A 24,150-nucleotide genomic window follows, 5' to 3' on the forward strand; every position below is an offset into this window, starting at 1 on the left:
AATTTACGGAATATATAATCACAATATAAGCTCACAACTCTATCCCAATTGGGATATTCAGAGATACATTGGTCGCAAGATGAACTAAATACCCAAGCGTTAAACCAACGTGATAGGTGGTGAGCCGTATCAACGTCTATAACGGTCGAGCCAACTGTGTTAGTGAAAACTGCACTTAAGATAAATAACTCGTTGGTGTACGTCCGGTACCGGGGTTTGAAAAGGCGCTCCCCGTTTGAATAGCAAGAACCACAGGGCCAAAATGATTATAATAATCATATCATTATCTAGAATCAAATCCATATGTACAACTTTCGCTAGCCAAACTCTACCTTGCTGGTGACTAACCTCTCCTATCTTCATATTGATGGTGCTCATTTTAGTTTGTAAGTAAATGACATTTATATATTAAAGTGATACGATTGAAATAGTATTACGATCGTTTGTGGAGGGCTTCCTACGGGCATTTATAATGAAGACGTCTATAGAACATATTAAATTTGCTTTTAACTATTAGAAAAATTGACATGTACATGTATATATATCGTGTAAAGTATTATATTTAATAACTATTTATTAAAATTTGATTTAAGGGTTTTAGACGTAGCAAAATTGCGTAGTGTTCTCTGAAAAGTCAATTCACATCGAGAGTTTTGTATAGAGCTTCTGTAATAAAATGTGACCTGTCAAATCTTCAGGTTGGGTAAGGGGGCCCCGTGAAAACGGAATAACGCTAGGGAGCTGAGTTTTGTATAGAGAACAAATTCTAAAGCATTTTTATTAAGTACATTTTAAGATTCGTATACTAATATTGTGAACTATGTAGATGTCTTCAAGTAAGAAGTCAAGAGTGCCTGAGGCTACTGTGTGTCGTGTGAATGCAACTTTATATTTATATTAAATCTTAGTTATAAATTGTGTAAATAAAATAAATAAATTTCTTAACAAAATAAAAATGTTCGTTTTATTGATTAAATAATTTAACAGTAATGTGCAACATACATATTACAATTTATTTATTTTTATGGGACATCATTTGAATTAAATTAATAAGATAAATACATAACAATTATTATTGTTATCCAGCTTTCACCTGTTCTGCTTGTATTTTAGCCATGTTTTGTATACATTTCATCGCCGCTTTGTGGATAGTTTTGTCCAGTTGATCTGAGAATAAAATAGCATAAACGTAAACATAAAAAAAATACGGTCGAATTGAGAACCTACTCCTTTTTTGAAGTCGGTAATGATTAATATTATTGCATTATGTTGAATTGGTAATAAGAGCAATAACAAAATATATTATTTCAAAAAAACTTATAAGAAAATGTCTTACATATTTTATGTTGTCCTTTGACGGGGAACCGCAGCTTCAGGCTGGTGGGGTTGGAGCAGATGAACACATAAGGGCTGTCACTTTCACCGCCCGGGTACCTGCCAAACGTACATACATATAGTAGGTATAACCTGCGGCATATAAGGGGCCGTCCTTTCATGTGATCATGTGATGTTTTTTTGGCATTTTTACGAAAAGTAATGACAAAATTGCAGTCTATCACATAACATATACATTGTCGGTAAAGTGGCTATGGAATTTGAGAAGCAGTAAAGCTATCGTAGTTATCTGTTTGTAGGAGTAGTAGTAAAATTGGCTTGACCCGGCGCCAGCGGTTCTCATACAAAATGCGCGTTCTCTCATACAAAACTTCTTTCTTCTATTCCGTGGTTACACGTGTTATGAAGATAATATCATGCTAATAACTATGTTTTTATACGATTATTCTATCAACTCGCTTCCCCTTGTTGTAACATAAAGAATAATACTACGTATAGAACGGTAAAATCTGCCCGGCACCAATTGGTATCGGGCGCCGACCTCGGCCTCTGGGTCTTACTTTAGTCTTAAATGGCCGTAAAATCGCGTGCAAGAACGCTTCTCCGTGAACGCTCAGTACATCGTCTTGCGTTTGTTTTTCCTCATACCTGATCGCAGCCTTAGGCGTCATACGTTAAGAATGAGATTTTAGTTGTGTCCGGGGTGTTCTTTAGTTATTCTTAAATGCCCGTAAGCCGCTAAGGAGTAAGATGGACGGCGTGGGATATTTGTCTCGCTCGCACTTACACGTTAGGCGGCACACGGTAAGAATGAGATTTTTGTATCGAGTGTCCGCACTGTGGTTTTACTTACAGTTTCTGATACTCCTCCTGAGGCAGGCAGTCGTCCACGTTGACACAGCCCAGCAGACATCCCGTGGGGTAGAACGTAGGGAACACTAAGTTCTTGTCTGAAAACAATAACAAAATAGTACAAATACAAATATACTTTATTTGACCAAAATAAAAAGAAATAATTACAAAAAGATTCTTTAACTAGGTACATAGCAAATGGCAGCTTTATCGCTTAAAGCGATTTCTTCCAGACAACCATAAGGTGAGGAAAAATTGAAAGATAATAATATGTACAATGCAGTGGCTGATGCCGTCGCAAAAGCCGAAAAAAGACACGCTAAAAATTCCACTTGATATTAACTCGGAATCATCCCTCTCAGTATTCATTACGATGTCGCTAAAACGCCGTATATAAGATAACGTTTATTTTCCATTGGGGTAGGTTAATACATAAATTCCTACTACTATGTATGTGACTGGTATCAAAAATCTTTCCAAACAAAATACCAAACATTTTCGTCTAGTGTACTTAATCAATAAGCTGTTTATATACCTGGATAAATCGCCCGATATTGGGCCTCCAGGGACCTGATAACATCCTGATCAGGTGGCTTTACCGTGGATGCTATCCAGAGCCGCCCACGATGGCTGGTGTACCATGTACGGCCTTCATGCCTGGAAATTATAACTTTCATTTAGTAAACGCCATTTGGAGGGGGTATCATTTAAGCTATCACCAATTTAATTAGTTTTGTGTTTCTTAAATAATAGGGTTTGTCCTCAAAATAGTAGATCTGTCACCAAAATGTAGTCACCAAACAATGCAAAATCAGTTCCACAATAAATCACCTAAAATCCTGAGATATAAGGTCTAGTACCAAATAAATGTTTTTGTATGTATTATAATAGGTGTGTCCTAATAAGTATTTAAACAAACTAATTTAAAGAGATTACCAATAAATCATATTATGTTACTAGAAAATTGCATTAAGTTCAAATAAAAAATTAGGGTTGTCATCATCGTTTCAACCAAAAGATTCTGCTACTTAACTAGACTCCCAAGGTTCTAAATTTCCACTGGTAGTATAAATTATATTTAGCAGAGTAGTAAATAAAACAATTAAAGTCAATCAATCAATATAACAATCAGCGCTGGTTTAAAATAGCTGGCTTATGGCACGCCGCCCGCGTCGCGCATCGTGTGATCGAACCTAGTTACCTACTACCCTCAGAACAATAACTAAAGCATAGAAGGAAGGCTAAAATAGCAACAGAACTCTATAATTCTGCTCTACTTTATCTTACGGAACCGGCGTAATGTTAGACAAAGACGCATATACAAAAATTGTTTCGTAATTTCGTAGGTTGTCACAAGTTTTTCATTGCCTAGTGTTGGGTTTCACTTTAGTAATATGTCGATAAAATTAAATTTACTTACAATTAATGTCGATAATTTTTTTTTACAAGATTTCTTTTTGTAGGATGCAATTATCTTCTTCTTGATGAAAGGAGACTCTGTCTCTGATAGGTAAGTATCTAACCATTTTTGGATTATATTGTCTGGTTTATATTAGTTTGGAGCTGCAGCTCACATTCAGGAAGGAAAGAAAATAGCCAACTGTTATCGTTTCATCGGTAAGTATTTTGTAATATTCGAATTTATTTATGATGTCATCCGCCGTGCACTGGTGTCGATCGACGTGCCGTGCAAATTGGAACCGCCGCCGCCGGGTCTAAGCCGCACAGACGGTAAGAGGCCCGATGGGGTCACGCCATAGACATAGAAAAGAGTATGGACTGGAAATACCTACAGAAAAAACGTGCCACTCTGTAAACATAAAATGGCGGTCTTTACTAGGGCTACAAGCTGTTTCAATACTAGGATTACCATACTCGTACCTACTAGATATAGCATTATACTTAAAAAAATACGGCATACAAGTATTCATAAGAGAACAGAAAGGGAAAGTAAAAGGTAGGTAGGTGGTGTACTGTATCTTTCGTGCAAAACTTGTAAGTATTGTATGTTGTGTGCAATAAAGTATATTTGTATTTGTAAAGGAAGGTTTAGTCAAGATTTATCTAAGTCGCTTACACAAATCTATAACATTCATTACATTCTTTATTGGGCGCAGTTCGTATCAACCTGGAGTGTTGGAGTAGGAGTAAATAAGAAAAGGAGGTAAAATGAAATATAAATTAGATCGTAAATCTGTTCATTAGCAAGTATTTATTTCACACGTTATTAATTATGTACATTATATTTACAATAAATACAAATTTATTAATTTCTAAACAGTGTCAATTTGCTTAGAAACTGTCTTTGTGACACCCTGTCACATTGTTTTTTTTTTTTTCATTAAGTCGTTTGATCTTGAGGCGGGACTTGTTCAGCTTTTCTTTTAAATTTTTCATCTCGTCTTCTTGAACTGACTGAAATAAAGTTTAATAATAATGTTAAAATAGTATATGTACAAAATAATCTATAAAAATAAAAGTAAAATATATCTGATTTAAGTGCATTGTGCAGCTGGTTGAATTATACACTCTATATATGTATATCATGTTAAAAATATAAAAAAAGAAAATTATTTGATATACCTTTTCATGTAAATACAGTCGACACTTTTGGATTTAATATCTGAAATCAAAGATAATAATAATTTACTTATATAAAACGTGTACAACTCATAATTGTTTAGACATAAAACAACTACAGACTTAGTATATATACTAAGTTTATTAAGTACATAATAATATGTAGTTGAATGATAGATAGTATAAACGTGTTGTGATAACATGATACAAATATCTTATCTATCTATCCAGCAGTGAGATGATGCAGGCTAGGCTGAAATTTAAATTTAAACACCATTTCATCTGTCTGATCTATAATGTTCAATGTAGGAATAGCATCGTCTCGAAGACGCCTCCACTTTGAATTAGGAACACACATAAATGAATCCGCAGTAAAATGTTTCGAGCAAATACGGCTGTACTTATTTGGAATCCAATTTCGTCTATTAATGCGAATTATCCATTCTTTCTCTTTGTTATCGTCTACAGGAAATCTAAAAATTAAAAGTATCGATAATTTTAGTACATCACTATGGACAATCAACATAACCTCAAATCAATTCCGTATTAATCGATGAAACGTATAATATAATGGATATCTCAAATATTTTATGCTACAAATCTATTCAGCAAAACATATTACTTTCCTAAAATTGTTCAGCAGTTCACATTTCACTAGAAAATTACAAAAAACTTACCGATGAAACGACAGAAGTTGTTGGCTATTTTCTTTTCTTCCTGAATGTGAGCTGCAGCCCCATACCACACAAAACATAATGTCACGCAGTCAAGACACTCAATTATTTGATATAAATAAAAGTTTCTTTCCATTTATTTGGAAAAATATTGTTAAATTATCACTTAAAACAATCTGAACACAAGACACTCGTAAACACAGTTGACGCGACCGTGTCAAATAGTTTTTTTTTTTTTTTGGTTTGGTTTTCCCCGAAGGGTAAGGCAAAGGGAACTATGCCCATACAGCCATGTCTGACGTATTTTTTTTCTTGATGATTAATGAAATGATGAAAGGTGATGATGATGAAACCTAAGCCCCCACCCTCGGAGTAGACTCCTACTCCGAACCCCAAACGAATTAACTCAAAAGTCCGCATAAACTTTTGAGTTATGAAGCGGCTTCCTGACACGAAGCGAAAATAGGCAGATACACTTTGTTTATTGAATACTCCAATATAATAACACTCGCGAATGTCTTCCGACTAACTTAATGCGATCATTAACCACAAAACACCACTTCGTATTAATTATTTAGATTATTCAATGAAGAAAGCAACTGTCCCGTTCCCGCCTCCCGCCAAAAAGCCCCGTGTCAAATAGTTCGGTAAATACACTTCTCATCAAAAAAATCGAAACACTTCCGTTTTCATTGTTTCTGTCCGAATTTAACACAAAAAAGAATTCATACGATGAAAAAAAATACATAAATGTATAGCTGGCAGTTTGGCCATTACAGTAATAAGCGAAAATTCTAAATTCAAAATTAGAATTTCATTTGTTTATCTTATAAACGAAATGAATCACTGTTTTGAGACAAATGTGTGTTTAGGGTTGGAGTACATTTAGCGTTTAAAAACTAAAAATTGGCGCCTATCCTTAAACTTTTTGTTTTTTATTTCAATACTGTGACTTTGGGACGTCTGAAAAAAGGTTTTTTTTCTAAAACGTATGGATACTTCGCCCACAGAAGCCGCCCAAGTTGTGGCATTGCTGGATTCTGGCCTTAGTCAGCGTGTTGTGGCTGCAAGACTGCATCTAAGCCTGTCATCTGTTCATAGAGTCTATAAACGTTATCGGGAGACTGGTTTGTTCACGCGCCGTTCAGGATCTGGCAGGAATCGGGTCACTTCTGAGCGAGATGATCGATTTATTGTAACAACTTCTTTAAGAAATCGACGCCTTAACGCTTTTCAACTGCAGCAGCGGCTTCGTGTTGTACGAAGGGTGGCTGTAAGTGACTCTACAATTAGAAGAAGGTTGAAGGATCGTGGACTGGTACCGCATAAGCCAGCAAATGGGCCGAAATTAACTGCAGACCATCGAAGAGCGCGCCTTAACTTTGCACGTGAGCACCTAAATTGGTCATACCTACAGTGGAGCAAAGTTCTCTTTTCTGATGAGTGTAAAATTATGCTGTATGGTAACGACGGAAGGAACAAGGTCTACAGAAGAGACGGAGAATGCTATGCACAATGCTGCATTGAAGAAAAGGTCAGCTATGGTGGCGGTTCTGTAGGTATGACCAATTTAGGTGCTCACGTGCAAAGTTAAGGCGCGCTCTTCGATGGTCTGCAGTTAATTTCGGCCCATTTGCTGGCTTATGCGGTACCAGTCCACGATCCTTCAACCTTCTTCTAATTGTAGAGTCACTTACAGCCACCCTTCGTACAACACGAAGCCGCTGCTGCAGTTGAAAAGCGTTAAGGCGTCGATTTCTTAAAGAAGTTGTTACAATAAATCGATCATCTCGCTCAGAAGTGACCCGATTCCTGCCAGATCCTGAACGGCGCGTGAACAAACCAGTCTCCCGATAACGTTTATAGACTCTATGAACAGATGACAGGCTTAGATGCAGTCTTGCAGCCACAACACGCTGACTAAGGCCAGAATCCAGCAATGCCACAACTTGGGCGGCTTCTGTGGGCGAAGTATCCATACGTTTTAGAAAAAAAACCTTTTTTCAGACGTCCCAAAGTCACAGTATTGAAATAAAAAACAAAAAGTTTAAGGATAGGCGCCAATTTTTAGTTTTTAAACGCTAAATGTACTCCAACCCTAAACACACATTTGTCTCAAAACAGTGATTCATTTCGTTTATAAGATAAACAAATGAAATTCTAATTTTGAATTTAGAATTTTCGCTTATTACTGTAATGGCCAAACTGCCAGCTATACATTTATGTATTTTTTTTCATCGTATGAATTCTTTTTTGTGTTAAATTCGGACAGAAACAATGAAAACGGAAGTGTTTCGATTTTTTTGATGAGAAGTGTATAAGTAAAATCTTCTTATGTATGTTACTATGTATTTGGCCGAGTTAAAATGAGTCCAATAGGTCCAAATGACATTTCATGTTGTGACAACCTCGGAAAAAATGAAGCAAAGAGCGAATCATTTGTCCTTTTCTCACTCATAGTTTGTGTCGTAAGCTAGAAGAGAGCCGGTTTATAGTTTCTGAATTCTTATTTTAGCCTTCCTTCTATGCTTTAGTTATTGTTCTGAGCTACTACCCATCGTTGAGGCCGGATTGGTCAATTTTTAAAGCGCGCCAATTTGTCTCCGCCCCTTTGATCATTTTTTCATTAAAATTATAAATTGATGTATTAAATTGGTAACGAATACTATTAATTTAATATCTGAACGAAATAAAATGTTACTACTGTATTGGTGACAAAATATCAAATAAAAAGGAGTCGCAGTCAGGGATCGATAATCGATTTATTTGGTGACAGATCTACCATTCTGAGCACAGAGTTATTATTTAAGTAACAAAACTGTTATTATGAGAACGAAGTTTATATTCATGTAATGCAATATAATTTTATTGGTTATCGATCTCTTATTTTACACATATATTAACATTAATTTGATAATTCATACCTGGGAACAATTTTTGTTTATCTGAGAACGAAAATATTTCGTGGCGATAGATCTATTTATTAGGTGATACATCTTGATGACAAATATAAATTTTGGTGATAGAAAATATAGTCCCCATTTGGAGGGTAGCGGTCTAATGTCCCACGGGGAGCAGCCGGGTTGGGACATGTTTTTGTTGTGATTTGTTTGAGTTTTATTGGTTTTTGTTGTTGGTGGTTGATTTACTGTTCTCCGGTGTCTGGACTGCTTTGGTTGCTATTGTTGGAGAAGGTCAACAGGCGACAGACAGGTGTGGCGCAATAAGGAGGAGGCCTATGTCCTAGGACAGCCCGACAAATAAATAAACATATAGATAAATAAGTAAAACTATGTAATAATGTCGGTGATTAAAGGCTATTTTTATTTATTTTATTTTAGTAAACGTCATAAGCTCAATCACGAGTATATCAAAATTGGGGTAGTCAGAAGTACATGCATCGCAAGATGAACGAAAGACCACACCTTCCCAAGCTTTCTGTTAGACCAACGTAATAAGTGGTGAGCCGTATCGCCGTCTATAATGGTCGAGCCAACTGTGTTAGTAACTTGCACTTTAGATAAAATGGTGTAATTGAGATTACACCGATTGAGAAGTAAGTCGGTGAACCACAGGACTACAGGGATTTGTAAATAATCATCAAAGGACGATGAGTCAAAACGTCCCCCTCTATCAACAGATTCCAGACATATTTCATTCGAAGCGTCTTAATGAGATGATATTTTTGTTCTATGGCGACTTTCTCGAAATACGCGGGGTTAAGCCGGAAATCGGGTTTTTAAGTACGATTTTGGGTATCGCCTGGTACAACATTGTTTTAACCAATTTCGAATTTCGACAAAGCTAAAGAATTTGAAATTATAACTAATTGGTGATCTTTTTAAAGATACTAATGAAATACAATAAATTACCTTTTACCACCGTTGGAAGGGGGGAACGGGTCTCACCTTCTTCTATCGTGTGGGTTGTGAGGTGGATTACCAACCTGATCAACTCTGGTGTCAGAGTTATTATTGAGCCGCCAAAGGCCCTGACATGACTCATGTAACGAGTACTTACTTACATCAGTAAGTAGTAACCGGGACCAACGGCTTAACGTGCCTTCCGGGTCTCATAAGTTACGGTGATGGTCCTTTATCCATCTTAGGACTTTGTATCAAAAGTGGCTGTCTTCTGATTACTTGACGCTCTGCCCACTCCTTTAGAGATTAAGGACGGATGTTTATGTGTGCCTAGTTAACATTTAATGCTACAGCTAATAATAATAAAGGTAGATTAAAACATTTACTCGTATTTGGTCTACCTACAGACACACATGCATACAAAAAGAGACGAAGCCCCGTATGTATGTGTGCTGCAGCAGCGCAAAACGGTCATAGCTCAGCGCTAGTTTTTGCTCTTACGAACAAAACGCTGATTTTCAGCTACACATCTGGAGAAAACGCCAACCGAGCTAACTGACGATGTTTTCCAATAAAATTCGATAATAATAAAGAATCAAGCATAGCGTGATATAAATATAAGTTTTGCTCATGCAGAGGTTATCAAATTACAAATACGTAGACTTTTGAGTTTGCTAACAATGCCACTACAAACTTGCAAAGACTTCATTTATGAAATGTCGCAGGGTAATGGGAAAAAAATTAAATGCATTCCAGGTACAAAGTCATACTTTTATATCACTTGAAAAACAATTATAGGACAAAGACATATTACTCAAAATATAAGTTACGCTAATGAAATAAAACAGAAAAAAAAACTAAACATAACTAAAACAGTAAACTTCTACCTGCTCCTATACTCTATATGTCTACTTCTGGGTAGGTAGGTATAGCCTGGTAGTTAGCCTGGGCTCTTGCAAGGGCGCGTGCACGACTAGCAAAACCAAATTTGGTTTTGAAAGTCCAGTTGCAGGAAGCACAATAGAGTCCCACTTCAGTTATAAGTGTAGTGGTACACTTGACGGCTTGGGCTTTCCGAAAACTGCTTAAAGACTAATAGGAATATTGTATAACACCCTGTTGTTTTCACAAACACCAAATGATAGATGTTATTCCGGAGTGAGAGTAAATTGAAGCAAAAGGAATGAATACAAAATCAAAATTATATTTTATGCTTAGCGAATACTACTACATATCACACTTTTATTATTACTAATAAAATCAAATTAAAAGAAATAACAGTAAGTGAAGAGTTAAAAAATGTAAGCTGCTCTTACAAAAACAGAATAACAGCCCATCCTAATATACTGGCCAGGCCGCTCATGGATGAGCACACACAACTAAGACTAAGAAGGAGGCTGCCGCAGGATCTAGCCAACTAAGGCCCAAAATAGGAAGCGACACTGGTCGCTTACCTAAAATGATACCTATACACCACAAGAAGTGCTTATTATCCAAGGGTGATAGATTGCGCGCAAAAAGGGGTTAAAAAAAAAAAAAAAGAAATAACAATCTATCAAATCAATCTTCAGCTTAGTAACATAAAAACTAGACAAATGGGCAAAACAGATCATACCGCAGGTGTAGTTTCGATGCCTGAATCCCTCATCTTATCAGAAACAGTAACAGAGTCTTCTTCAAACAACTCATAAGTTCCGTTTTGATCTACATAGTTCCATGTCATTTGAGCAAAATTGAGAACAATGCCAGCGGCCTGAATAAACTCAATACCCAAGAGTGTCAGGTTATTTTTGGACTCCAACAACACATAGAAAGTGGTTTGTGTATCCTTGCCACACAGTCTCACTGTCACCTCTGTTACTAAGACAGGGTACAGTTTTGGTATTCCATCAGCCAAAGTGATATCAAGAGTTTCTTGTTTAAACTTATATCCCTTCTTCAAAAGTTGGCTATACAATTGGGGTGAGGCGATATTTGCATTAGCACCTGTGTCAATATAAGCAATGCTAGTTGTATCTTCGATTTCAATGAAGACCACAGGGCGAGCCCTTGTGTCAGTGTTTATATTCACAGTCCAGAATTGTATTTCATGCGGCGGTGGCGACTCTGGCGAGACCAACTTGTTTCTACATGTCGGGCAATTACTACGATAGACACCAGGCGCCCCGCATCCAATGCAGGAAAATTTTGGTTGCTTCCGAGGTGACGCATGCACCTCTTCGACTGTATGTTGTGCACTAGTCGAAGGAATGTCTTCTGCTATAACTACAGAGGACTTTTTCTTCTTTTTTTTGCATTCGCTCTCTTTATGTCCAGAGTTACGGCAATATGAGCATTTCTTCTTACGATGTACTGAAGGTAGTTGAGGAGTTATTGGAGCCTCTGGAGCATCAGCCTCGTCAGTTTCAAGCTTATCTTTCTCCTGCAATAGTTGTTCTACTCTTCTTGCTGCTTCTACAAGTTCATCAAAAGTGTTGATGGAATGGCGTGGTATCCTTTCTCGGATCCTAAAACTCAAGAGCATATACAACATATCTATCTGTTGTTGTTCTGAATGCTTAGGCTCAGGCAACTGGTGAAACAGCATTCTTTTCCGGAATATGAATGTCTCTGTGGCTTCATTACCCTGTTTTTCACTCATTATTTCTTGGTACAAAATGTAAGCTGCTTTTTGAGGTGCAAAATTGAATTTAAAACTCTTTACGAAATCATCCCACGTAGTAATCTCATCTCTAACAATACGCCACCATGTTCCTGCGTCACCTTTGAGAAGCAACGGAATTGAAGTGAGGGCATCTTCATCAGATATGCATTCAACAGCTTTAAACGCTTCAACGGCAGATAGGAAATTTATAGTCGTCCAATAGTCCGTACGGCCTTCAAACGTTAGTGTACAATTCAGGAATGATCCTTTCTTCACGCCAGTTGCAGCTACTGTATCAGCCACAGCCATACACATAGCTGCTTGGAACTGTTCAGTGGTTAAGTTTACAGACGACATCCTTATAGGCGTTCTCTTCGAGTAAAATTGTTTCTAAATGTCCAACCCAATTCAACAGTATAGAACTCCAACAAAGTTCACAAAAACACTGTACTTCACAGTCCACAATGGCAACCAAAATGGTAATCAAAAATCCCAGCAAAGTTCAGAGTTCCAGTTTCCGAAGGGATGTACGTATAACTAGTATGTGCTTATCTGTGAAGGGATGCAAAATAGGCCGGTGTAAATATTTTAGGTTTATTTTATAGGTTAGAATTAGTTAGAAAAGAAACGCAATTGACAGTTGACTGAATCCAAATAAGAGATGCTCGACGATCATCGATTTCTCGATGTAAAGAAACGAACATCGATGTTTTAACAACGACATCGCGTTGTATGAAACATCGCAGTAAGACAGTGTTGGCCGATAATCGACATTAATAATCGATTATTTTCTAAGTCCCTTAATAATTTAAATATTGATATACCTATCGATATAACCGATTATACATACCTAATAATTATAATTATTAGATTATATCTATATAATTGTAGAATTTAATTAGAAGTATCAGTTTAATCAATAGTATCGATCGATACTTTTAAATTATTTAGGGGCCCATAATAGATTGTTCGGCAACACTATCGTAAGATCGATATCACAGGCGATATCATAATGAGAAAAAACATCCACGAATGAGAGCATTATACCAGATTCTGAACGCAGCTAAGGGCAGCACAAAACAAAATTAAATTCCGTTTGTTGTCTCCGACAATCGTTAGATTTGATTATCGATAGTAGATTAAACTGACGATAGTATAGATTTGTGTGTGTGACCGTCGATAGTAGCGTAGCTACCGATACTTGTTACTATTAGTAACCTATCGATCGTGGGCAACACTGTTTACTGTGTACTAAATTTTTTGCATATTTAAAATCGTTATTATTTAACTGAAAACGATTATGATGTTATCGAATAATATGATTAATAAACACATAATCGATAACATGAACATCATAGTCGTTTTCAGTTAAATAATAGGGTTTAAAAAAACTGCTCAGAAAGCGACAGCGCCCCACTCTCCCCCACTCGCATAGGGGAGCGAACGATCATCGATGGCTGGTGGTGAACCACCACCGCCAATCTCACGCTCAGGGTGCCGCGCCACTCCTCATCAACGCAGCTTGTGGATTCTCACATAGTGTGAATCTCGTTTGAAGAGCTTACTATAGAAATGATCCTATGAAGTAAGGTCTTAACAAAAACCGAATTCGTCTCGAGTGTAGTTAAACGTCGAACCGCGATGTAGAAAATGTAGCAGACGGGACAGTGACATCTAGTGGCAATCTTTAGCAACTAAAATGTTCACAGTCACTTCAACATGTGTATGATTATTTATATACCATAATGTAGCTATGTTTATTTATAATCATTTTTATACGATAAGAATTTAGCCGGTTTCATACGAAGCTTTATATTTCCTGATATTGATTAACTACACAATTAAAGAACTAAATAAATATGTTTTACGTGTACATGTAGGAGTCGTGTAACACAACAGTACTACAGATATAAATAATTTAAATACACGGGTGCCGATTCTGGCAGACACCAAGTTAATTTTTATTTCAATATGTCAGATTTAATACCCAACAATTTCATGGTCCAATAACATAATATCTTTTGGAAAGCGTTCACAAATAAATTCATACAGCCGATTCTGAATCACTCCTATATGACTGGATAGAAGATACATTATAAAAAATGCTTATCTAAGATAACTCTCCACCCGGACGCCGACCTTACCCCTTCTGGGTCTTACTTACTTACTTACATTAGTCTTAAATGTGAATAATCCGCTAACGAGTAAGCGGAGAACGCGCGGACTCTCCCTCCCTCGCACTTACGCAATATACGGTAAGAATGAGGTGTTTTTTAAATAATATAGGCTCGCCTTTGACCACAATCTCACCTGATGGTAAGTGACGATGTGGGCTAGCGAATGCCTATTCACTCTAGCCTTGAATATTGCCAGATTATAACGAGTTGGAAAAACAGACGACGGTAGACAGATCCAGTCCTTTGCTGTTCGCACCAAAAAGGTAGAGGCAAAACGTTTAGTGCGGATTGGTGGTATATCCATAACATAAGGATGAAATGCCTGCCGACGTCTAGTTATCCGTAGATGGAATGGAGTAGGTGGAATTAACTTGTGAAGTTCCTGCACACGATGAGATTTTTGAATGGAGTGTTTGGTGTGTTGTTAGGTACGTACAGTTTGATCCCCTCGACGAGCAGCGAGGCCCAGGGCTGGTGCATCGAGAGACACTTGCCAGAGTCGCTCATCTCGAGCAGCTGACCGTCCTGCACCTTGGACACGGCGGAGGAAGTCTTCGTCACCGCGGCGTAACCCTCGGTTGCTGATGAATCGAACTGGAAATGGAAAAAAAAATCTTTTTATGTTTCTGTTATGTCAGTTTTTTAAATGTTTTTGTATTGTTACTATGGCGACTAATAAATACAATATTCGCCACTTAGGGCAGGTGAGCCGGTTGTGGCCACCGACCCCTTTGTGGCCATTTAGAACTTCAAATCGTTATAACTAAGGCAAAGACAAATATATTACTCTATGATTTACGGGAATAAAAATATCTAATATTGGCAATACTGATAGCGTTGACCGCTTTGATGTGTCAAACTTCACTTCAATCCAACAAGTCATTATTTTTTCACGATCGTCAATTGTTTTAAGTCTTAGCAAAAAAGCTAAGGCGAGCGGGTGAGTAATCAATCATTATTTTTTTAATCCTTCATATTTTTTTAATGTTTATGTTAATCCTTCATAAATAATACACTGTCTAAGTGGTACTAATGATATTTTATCGCTATTTGTTTATTAAGTGAGGTATGAGAGGTGGCCACTAGTGGAACGGAAATTAATGAATTTTCCCATCTTTGGCCACATGACTGGCCAAAAGTGGTGCTCGTAGAACCCCACTTTTGGCCATTTAGTTTTTATCGTGATTTTTCAACTTAATTACTTAGCTGTTTTGATATAAGTTATCTATTCATTTCCAGAGTTACGATTATAATGTCTCCATCGAAGCCAAATACTAAAAAAATCGGTGTCGTGAAAAGAAAATTGTTCCAGTACTCACCGCATAAAATAACATTAGCTTTGAACGCAATAAAGAATGGGATGCCCGTTGCCACAGCTAGTAGAGATTTTAACGTACCTCGAACGACTTTGCGTTTAAAGTTACTGAGATGGAAAAGTTTTTGCCCAACATTTATTTATAAAATCTTAAAATATAAGTACTTAAATTAAAGACTGCATACCTACCTGCAAGTATTATATAATATTTTTTTGTGATTTAGAACTATATTGATATTAATTTAAGCATAAACTTAAATTTAATAAGCAAATACAAATAAAAGTGTTATCACAAGTGTACCTAATTAATAAGAAGTAGGCTATAATTGTTTACTTTATTGCAAAGATAGGTTGCCAATATTGTTATTTAATTTTAAACAACGAATGTGCATCATACCTAGAGATAATTATAAGAATACCTTTCAAGACTGGTCATTATAATATTATAGATATCTACCTCGTATAGGTTAATGTTGATATCCTCAATTGTAATTTTAATTCAAGCTGAAATATTATATTTCATATTTGTCTTCAATATTATGTTAGCTATTTTTCTCTAAATAAAGACTGTTGGTCGTAAAATATGCGATTTTCGAATAAACTTTTTATTACTTTGAATTACCTGCTTTTTATTTTTGATGAATTTTGATGGCCAGAACTGACACATGACTGGGCCAGAAATGGGGTAAATCTGGCCAAAAATGGCACAAATTCCCATTTTTTTTTCTTTTCAACAGGATTATTTTTCCATTGAATCATTATGAAAAAAAATGTATCCTTAGGCTAGATTTATATATATTTAATCACTTTTTACAAGAAATATGTCCGTGATAACAAAAACTGCAAAATGATATAGCCTCAAAGTCTACAAAAGTCTTAAAATGGCCAAAACCGGGTCACCTGCCCTACTATATTTCTTGATTATGTACTGTGTGTATGAATGTACCAGATGGTGCGTGGTGCTGTATGTGTTCGAAAATGAACCACTTACCTCTGACAGATGAGCTCATATAAAACTGTGAATGGCGGCCATTTTGTTTTCCCGCCATTGGCCATAGAATTTCACTAAGTTTAAATGTGTGACATTATAATTACTTGTACAATCGGCGCGTCGGCCTCGGCTACTACGTCTCTAGCACTAGCCACGGACGCGGCCGTAAGCAGCGGGTTCCGGAACTCCTGCGCGGCTGTGTGACTACTTCCTCCACTGGTGATATCCCTGATGATGTTCAGGTCTACACTAGTATTCTCCGGCTTGTCTTCTAGAATCTGCCGACCTGGAAATTTGATACGTTTATGGTTAGAGTAAAGGAAAAATAAAAGTTAGTGAAAATGTACGTAAACCCAGTTGGTACTGTCTCAAATCAAAAAACCTCAACTTAAAGATATCTTTAAGCATCAGATGTAACAACACATTAAATCGTCAATCTGTAGGGCTAACATGCAAAACGTGATAAAATGTTGTCACGGTCATTTTATCGATTCTGACGATATAATTATGTCGCTTTTTCGATTGGTACTATGAGAACATAAATAAGTCAAAATACGATAAAGTCGTTCTGTCAAAATACCAACAAAAAGTGCCATGTTAGGGAAAAAAACAAACATCGATTTCGATAAAATTTACAACTGAAAAATTTAACTGAATCGATCGATAATTTTATCTCTGCTGCTGAAATCCATAAAAAAAACATGCAGCCGAGATAAAATTATCGATCGATTCAGTTAAATTTTTCAGTTGTAAATTTTATCGAAATCGATGTTTGTTTTTTTCCCTAACATGGCACTTTTTGTTGGTATTTTGACAGAACGACTTTATCGTATTTTGACTTATTACTTCTATTATCTTCTACTTATTATTATCGTCTAAATGACGAAGTACTGTACTTCTACTCTCGTATGGGTTGTAAGATACATGATATCATAATAGCCTTTTGGCAGATCCAGTATCCGTAGCGGCTTATACAAGCCGCTAGCCGTATTTATATATATCGTGGCCATATCATAGAATTGATCATTTCATGAAATGATCGACCATTTCATGAAATGGTCACATTTCATGAAATAGAACAACATTCGTTGGCCACATCATGATGTGGTTTGGCCAGATCAATGAACACAAAACGTTTAACGATATGACCAACTAAATGCATGACTACTTCATGATATGGCCAAACGTTAGCGATCATATCGTAAAATAGTAACATTATCCACCGGTAGTGGCGCTGGTGTCGCTTTGTTTATGTTTTGCATAATGGCGGCGGACAATAATTATTCTTGTGTGAACGCGAATAATACGAATAATAATGAGCAAATACAAGATAAAAGTGCATTGAAGCAATGTTTTGACACTAAGGTGAAAAGAAAAACTCGTATTAACAGTAGACAGCAACTTTATTTTTATTTTTAGGTTATATGGCAAATAATGAAGGTCGAGTGACCACGCTACGTAAATCAATGGACTATTATTGGATTTCAAAATATGATATAATTAAAACTGCGAATGAAGAGATATTAATTTTAAAAAAGAAAAATATAGACGATCCTACTGTCCGTAAAGTTTCTTTTTTTGACGTGACTTATTGTAGATATGCCGCAGATGGCATTAACTACTTGAAACAGGATTGTATTAAAACGCATAAATGTTTTTGTCATAATTTAAATTATCATAATCCTTTTTTTATAATTTTTACAAGGCATAACAGTAGGTCAGGGTGCGGCGGGGGTGGCCCTTGGGCCACCCCTACGCCGCCAGTATGTTTATCTGACACACGAAAAGTATACTGAATGATGACCAATGGCATGAAATAGTGTCAAAAAATATGACGACGACTTCAAAGCGAGATGCAGTTACGACGTATATGTCAACTACATCAACACTCCATTAATCGAAAATGACTTTTTAATTTTTAATTGACTTTTAAACATTTTTGTACTTTGTACTAGAGTAATACATTATTTCCTACCTTATTTCGCGTTTTTATTACACCACTTATCATGGACACCCTACATTAATGATATGGCCAAACGTGGATGGAAATATCATTAAACGCTGACGTTTAAACGATATGGTCAGTTGAAGTTGGCCATTTCATGAAATACGACCATTTCATGAAATGGTCAATTCTATGATCTGGCCACGACATATACATAAATACTGTACTGTGTCTCTTAGGTATAACAATCCCTGAATAGCATGGTGTAGTGCTGTAATGGTGTTCTTTTGTAAAGTGATGATTTGATCATCATTAAACGCTCTAAACTATAAGGTTGGCATAATCACCAAAAGTGGCTCAAGCCTCGAAAAAAATATGATAAAAAAGTTAAAAAAAAAAAACATAATAGTAGCAGCTCTACAGCCCGTCCTACTGGCTGAACCACGCGGCGTTCAACAACTCCTATGCTATAAACTCACCAGCGAAATCTATGGTCATCTTGGTGGCTCTCCTCGAAGCGTGCTTCTTGTCGTGCAGCTGCTGCTGGTAGCTCTGCAGCTTATCCTTCTCTTCTTGACTGAGCCACACGCTGCTCGTGTTGAAATAGTCGCAGTCATCATCAACCACGTGCGTGCGCTTCTCGCTGGAAACAACATTGACTTTGTTCAAAAACAAATACACAGCTATCACTTACCTGGCAGATAGTATTACTGCCATCAGACACTTAGGCCGGTCACATACATTCGGAATTCCGTTTCGGAATTTCGATTCGAAATATCGATTCGTAATATCGAACGCATTAAATCCATACAACATCTATGAATCAACCACATACTTACAGTTTTTTTCCGTTCGAAATTTAATCTGATTGGGAATTCCGTATGATGGCCTATGCATGGCCCAGTAACGGCGACGTATTTTTTTTTCCTTGATAGATATAGCAACAGTGCTATCGCGATAAGAAAATCGTCGTCCATAATGCCAAATGTCTGAACTCAAGTTCTAGCGTCGCTCAACTGAGCCTTGTTATTCCGAACGGAAATAAACGTATGTGTGTGATATATTAACGGAATCCCGAAACAGTATTTCGAATCGAAATTCCGAAACGGAATTCCGAATGTATGTGACCGGCCTAATACTGCTATCAGTCGCTTATAAGGCATCTACCAGATTACTATCTAGTAACACACATCTAACACTTATCTGGCAGATAGTATCACTGCCATCAGATAATTGTCTGGCATATAGTATTATTGCTATCAGATACTTATCTGACAGACAGTGTTACTGCTATCAGACAGTTATACCACCAGTTATATAATTTCTATCAAATATTTACGTGACAGATGGCATAACTGCTGTCACCATTTGGTTGATATTTCATGTGGCGAGAGGAATAGGGCTTAGCCATATTAGCCAAATGTTTAGTTTTCTTGAGCTGTTTATCTCATATCATAAATTATACCAGTAATAGTTAACTATTCAATCTTCTTCTATCGTGTGGGTTGTGAGGTGAACTATTTAATTGTAATCGTTATTTGTAAGTTACCTATTCCTCTCATAATTCAGCAACTTGTGCATGTGTGCGAGGGCCTCCTCCCAGCCCTTAGGCCTCTCCTTGCGCGAGAGAGCGTCCTTCAGCTTGGCGCCGCTCTTCGTGTTCGAGTAGATCTCTTGCTCCTCTTCCGGAGTGCACACCTGCAATTTGAATTAAGTAATTTTATTGCTGAAACGCAATATGACGCAAAACTACAGGGGTTAGAATGGCCACTACGAATCAATTCATATAAGAAAGCAATATTGCTTTTTGACATTTGTTTGCATTGCGCACTTACTTTTATATGCGCAAATGTCAAATTGAGATATTGCTTTCTTAGATGAATTGCTTCGATGTGGCCATTTTAACCCCCCTGTTCTATGCTTCCCCTACTGCCAGAATCACAGATCATAGAAACAAGGGAGATACCCTCAGCACTAAATTACGCCCGCTTATCACCTTTTAACTCACGTTAGCGTGTGAAGCAAGACTTAGGGATGTACCTACTTAGGGTTCTTTCTACGGAAGTACTTACACACATATTCTAAGATGTTCACCCGACTCTTCCTCCAGTCGATTCGGCCTCAGCTGAGCATTTTGGTATTTTAAGTTGGCATTTACGTCCTCAACTTGAGGACTTTACTCACTGGAGTTGAGTATATCATAATGCCAAAAAAATAATACGAAAATAATGACGGCATGCCTTACTGGAGTAAACTCGAGGTAAGGTTGAGGCGACGTATAAGAATACCGATTTTGAGCTGAGTTCAAGGTTGACGTTAAGGTCGCCTCAACTGAAAACGAAGTCGAAGAAGATTTGAGTGAACACCTTAGCATGCGGGTTTTAGAGTATGAGTCGATAAGTTCAAGTCCATGTCGATGGTAAGCCAACTAGCTTATATAACTATACAGTTATGCTGCCTTGTATAACTATACAATTTGGTTACCAGATTCCCGCAGTAGAGACACGGCCCGGAGCCCTCCTGTGTGCACACGATGCGGCCGCAGTTAATACAGTTGTTGATCAGCTTGTGCTTGGAGGCCTCACAGTCGCACCTGTGACGTCCTGCAATGGAGAAATAATTTGTGCTTCTTATAAATATACATAATACAGACATATTTCTTCATTGGTATTTTTGCCTTCAATCATTTCACTAGATCACAGATGCAAGAGTATATACATAAGGTAAGTATAAAGCCTCTATAAATATAGAAATTACAATGTCAAACTTATGAATATTATATATTGATGGCGGGTACAACTCGGAGTTTGTTAAAAAGTGGTTTCAATATACCATTTTTTATCTTTAAATAGAATACAACTTGACTACCAAACTGCAGTGAAGTGTTTAAATATTTATTTTTATTCATTTATTTATTATTTAAACAAAAAAAAAACTGTGTTGGAATGTTTTACAACAAAAAGGTTTGTTTGATAAGGAGAAAATAAAAATATTTTTTTGATGTGCTGTCTACAAATATTGTTTGTACACAGATTATTACCTTTCAACAACACAACCTGAGCGTTCTCCCCTTCCTGTGAGTACAGATTTACAAACTTGGTCTTCTTCTTGGACTTTCCTTCATTCTCACTGGTGACTTCCTTCTCTGGAGGATTTACTGGCTCCATACCAATAAAGTCCTGTGTGGACTTGTTCTTTGATATCTTTTTCTTCTGTCTTGGTGCTGGCGCTCCTTAAAAGTAGAGGAAAATAACATTAATTTGCATTATTTATTTAAAGTCATTTTCAGAAATTTTTTTCAGACGCAGGCGTGGCAGACCGAGGCAGAGATGGCGCGACAACTTGGATGCTTTCCTGGAAGGCTGGCCGGAGGAAGCACTGGAGAGGGAGTCCTGGAAGAAATGGAGGGAGGCCTTTGCCCAGCAGTGGGACACGTTAGGCTAGATAAGATAAGATTTAAGTTAATTTTATAGTTTTCTCTTAATCTACGATAACAAAATCTGTGTGCCTTCTGGCAAAGGCCTTCCCCATTTTTCTCCATTCTCCTTTGTTGTGCACTAATCTGGTTCAGGTCTTGGTGTTCCCAGCCATTGAAATTACTTCATCTATTTGCATGAGCAGGAGCTTTAATATAATGTATCAGTGTAGGTACCTACTTCAAGAGTATTATAATACCATTATTTACATAAAAGTTTATTGTACATGGTGTAACGAAAAATGCAATTTGATAACAGAGAGACAAAGAGCAGAATATATTTCTAAATGTCTTTCTGTAGGCCTGAGCACCTGAGAAAGTGATTGAATAACAAGAATCTCTTATGTGTTTTTAATTTGAATTTGGAATGTTTTATTATTAAGAATTTATTTCATGTATTTACACAATAATTCTTTCAATAAGTCTTTTATGTTATTATTTAATACTGGTTAGGCATGTCGTATGTAAGAGGTGCATACAATTTGTAAGTACATTTGTGGGCAAATATTAAATGCTATGTAACAGTGTTAGATAAATATTGTGCAATAAACATGTAACACATAACATCCAAAATATAATGAAACTATATACCTCTGTTAGGGAATTTCTTCTTCACCAAATCCATGAAGAAACTCCGGTGCTGAGCATTATCAAAGTCCAGCAAATTTTTCATATATTCATTGAAATCTGCCTCTCTTTCTATTGACATTATATAGCTGAAATTATAAATGTTAATAGGCAAGTTAATTAACAGGTAAAGCGAAAAGTGCGTGTTTCAAAATACTTTCATGAAATATGTAGTTTGTTTCTAATTACTAGGAAATCGGTACTTATATAGGCGTCTTAGCATAGTCAATAAGGTGAAAGTGAAGAGACCATTTATTAGCTAGTTGTTACCAGTAAATAAAAAAAATACGGAGACGAAGGCAAACCAAAAGAGGAAAGCAAAACTAAAAGCTTGTTTTTGAAATTGGAAGTGTGTCTCTATAAAATTTTCAAAAACAATGTAAAATGTAACATGTAAATTTTCAACCGGTTAAACATGAATAAATACTTACGAAATCCAATCGTCAGGTATTTCAAAGTCTAGGACTTTAGATAGTCCCTCTTTAAGCCACTGTTCCATTTTTGTTTATAAGATTTATAAATCAAATTAAAACTCAACACAACACAACAACGATAGACACCTCACGACACCTCACTCATACAATGAACAGCTGTTTTTGACAATCTCTGTCAAACAGTTTTTTTTTCCTTTTGCCCATTTAAGTTTAAGAAACAGGGGCTTTTTGGCGGGAAACGGGAACGGGACAGTTGCTTTCTTCATTGAATGATCTAAATAATTAATACGAAGTGGTGTTTTGTGGTTAATGATCGCATTAAGTTAGTCGGAAGACATTCGCGAGTGTTATTATATTGGAGTATTCAAGGAACAAAGTGTATCTGCCTATTTTCGTTTCGTGCCAGGAAGCCGCTTCATAACTCGAAAGTTTATGCGGACTTTTGAGTTAATTCGTTTGGGGTTCGGAGTAGGAGTCTACTCCGAGGGTGGGGGCTTAGGTTTCATCATCATCACCTTTCATCATTTCATTATTCATCAAGAAAAAAAATACGTAAGACATGGCTGTATGGGCATAGTTCCCTTTGCCTTACCCTTCGAGGAAAACCAAAACAAAAAAAAAATTAAGAAACAGGCTAAGATCGTAAGACCATGCTGCCTAGTCAATATCTGTCAATCAATATCAAACAGACATTTATACTGCGTTCCTTGACGAAATAAAAAAGCTTAATTTTCATAAATAGTTAACGGTAGTTTTGGCATCGTAGTGTCACAGGTTCGATGCCCCTTCGACATCGACTTTGAAGTATGAATTCATGTTTGGACATCAAAGATTTTTGCCCGGTTAATAACAGTAGGCTCGCCCCTATCACATGGGACCTACACATAGCTGGCGAATAACACATAAATAACATATCTGGCCCTCTAGATATATACTACATACTTTTGCCGACTCCTTTTGGGATACAGGCGTGATGCTACGTTTTGTTATATTTAATGGTAGTTGTCTTTGATTACTTGTGGCTCTGCCCACCCCATTAGGGATTACGGGCGTGAGTTTATGTATGTATATATGTAATGGTAGTTTTGGTAACTTTATTTTCAATTATGGTCACACACATTCTGTTGGATGGAGCTGTCGTTTTTCGGCGGGAAACGGGAACGGGACAGTTGCTTTCTTCATTGAGTAATCTAAATAATTAATACGAAGTGGTGTTTTGTGGTTAATGATCGCATTAA

The 24,150-nt window shown here is 36.7% G+C and overlaps 2 protein-coding genes, 1 long non-coding RNA gene and 1 other non-coding gene across 4 annotated transcripts; all 4 read right to left on the reverse strand.

The window, feature by feature from the left end:
• Positions 1-950: 950 nt before the first annotated feature.
• LOC126374365 (activating signal cointegrator 1) lies at positions 951-23,065 on the reverse strand. The gene is made up of 12 exons (XM_050020979.1): positions 22,910-23,065; positions 22,443-22,567; positions 21,417-21,608; positions 20,861-20,979; positions 19,926-20,074; positions 18,856-19,019; positions 16,536-16,717; positions 14,562-14,719; positions 2,723-2,844; positions 2,189-2,285; positions 1,337-1,434; positions 951-1,167 (listed from the first exon to the last, which is right to left on the reverse strand). The coding sequence occupies exons 1-12, from the start codon at positions 22,975-22,977 to the stop codon at positions 1,079-1,081; spliced, it is 1,563 nt and encodes a 520-aa protein (XP_049876936.1). The 5' UTR covers positions 22,978-23,065; the 3' UTR covers positions 951-1,078.
• LOC126374542 (uncharacterized) lies at positions 3,983-5,629 on the reverse strand. The gene is made up of 3 exons (XR_007567462.1): positions 5,445-5,629; positions 4,771-4,810; positions 3,983-4,602 (listed from the first exon to the last, which is right to left on the reverse strand). It is a non-coding gene; the product is annotated as an uncharacterized LOC126374542 (long non-coding RNA).
• LOC126374372 (uncharacterized) lies at positions 10,062-12,722 on the reverse strand. The gene has a single exon (XM_050020987.1). It carries the CDS (start codon positions 12,303-12,305, stop codon positions 10,914-10,916), a length of 1,392 nt encoding a protein of 463 aa, XP_049876944.1. The 5' UTR covers positions 12,306-12,722; the 3' UTR covers positions 10,062-10,913.
• LOC126374752 (small nucleolar RNA U3) lies at positions 13,339-13,543 on the reverse strand. Its single transcript, XR_007567485.1, has one exon. It is a non-coding gene; the product is annotated as a small nucleolar RNA U3 (small nucleolar RNA).
• Positions 23,066-24,150: the final 1,085 nt, after the last annotated feature.

The sequence above is a fragment of the Pectinophora gossypiella genome, chromosome 17 (assembly GCF_024362695.1).
Source record: "Pectinophora gossypiella chromosome 17, ilPecGoss1.1, whole genome shotgun sequence".
Lineage (NCBI taxonomy): Eukaryota > Metazoa > Arthropoda > Insecta > Lepidoptera > Gelechiidae > Pectinophora > Pectinophora gossypiella.

What these genes read in the sequence shown, in the direction of transcription:
- LOC126374372 (XM_050020987.1), bottom strand. Translation starts at nt 12,305, where the DNA reads ATGTCGTCTGTAAACTTAACCACTGAACAGTTCCAAGCAGCTATGTGT.
- LOC126374365 (XM_050020979.1), bottom strand. Translation starts at nt 22,977, where the DNA reads ATGGAACAGTGGCTTAAAGAGGGACTATCTAAAGTCCTAGACTTTGAA. An exon ending in ATACCTGACGATTGGATTTC is followed by an intron (nt 22,568 to 22,909) that starts GTAAGTATTTAT and finishes TTATAATTTCAG; the next exon opens with CTATATAATGTCAATAGAAA. An exon ending in CAGGAGGAGTATCAGAAACT is followed by an intron (nt 1,435 to 2,188) that starts GTAAGTAAAACC and finishes TACGTTTGGCAG; the next exon opens with GTACCCGGGCGGTGAAAGTG.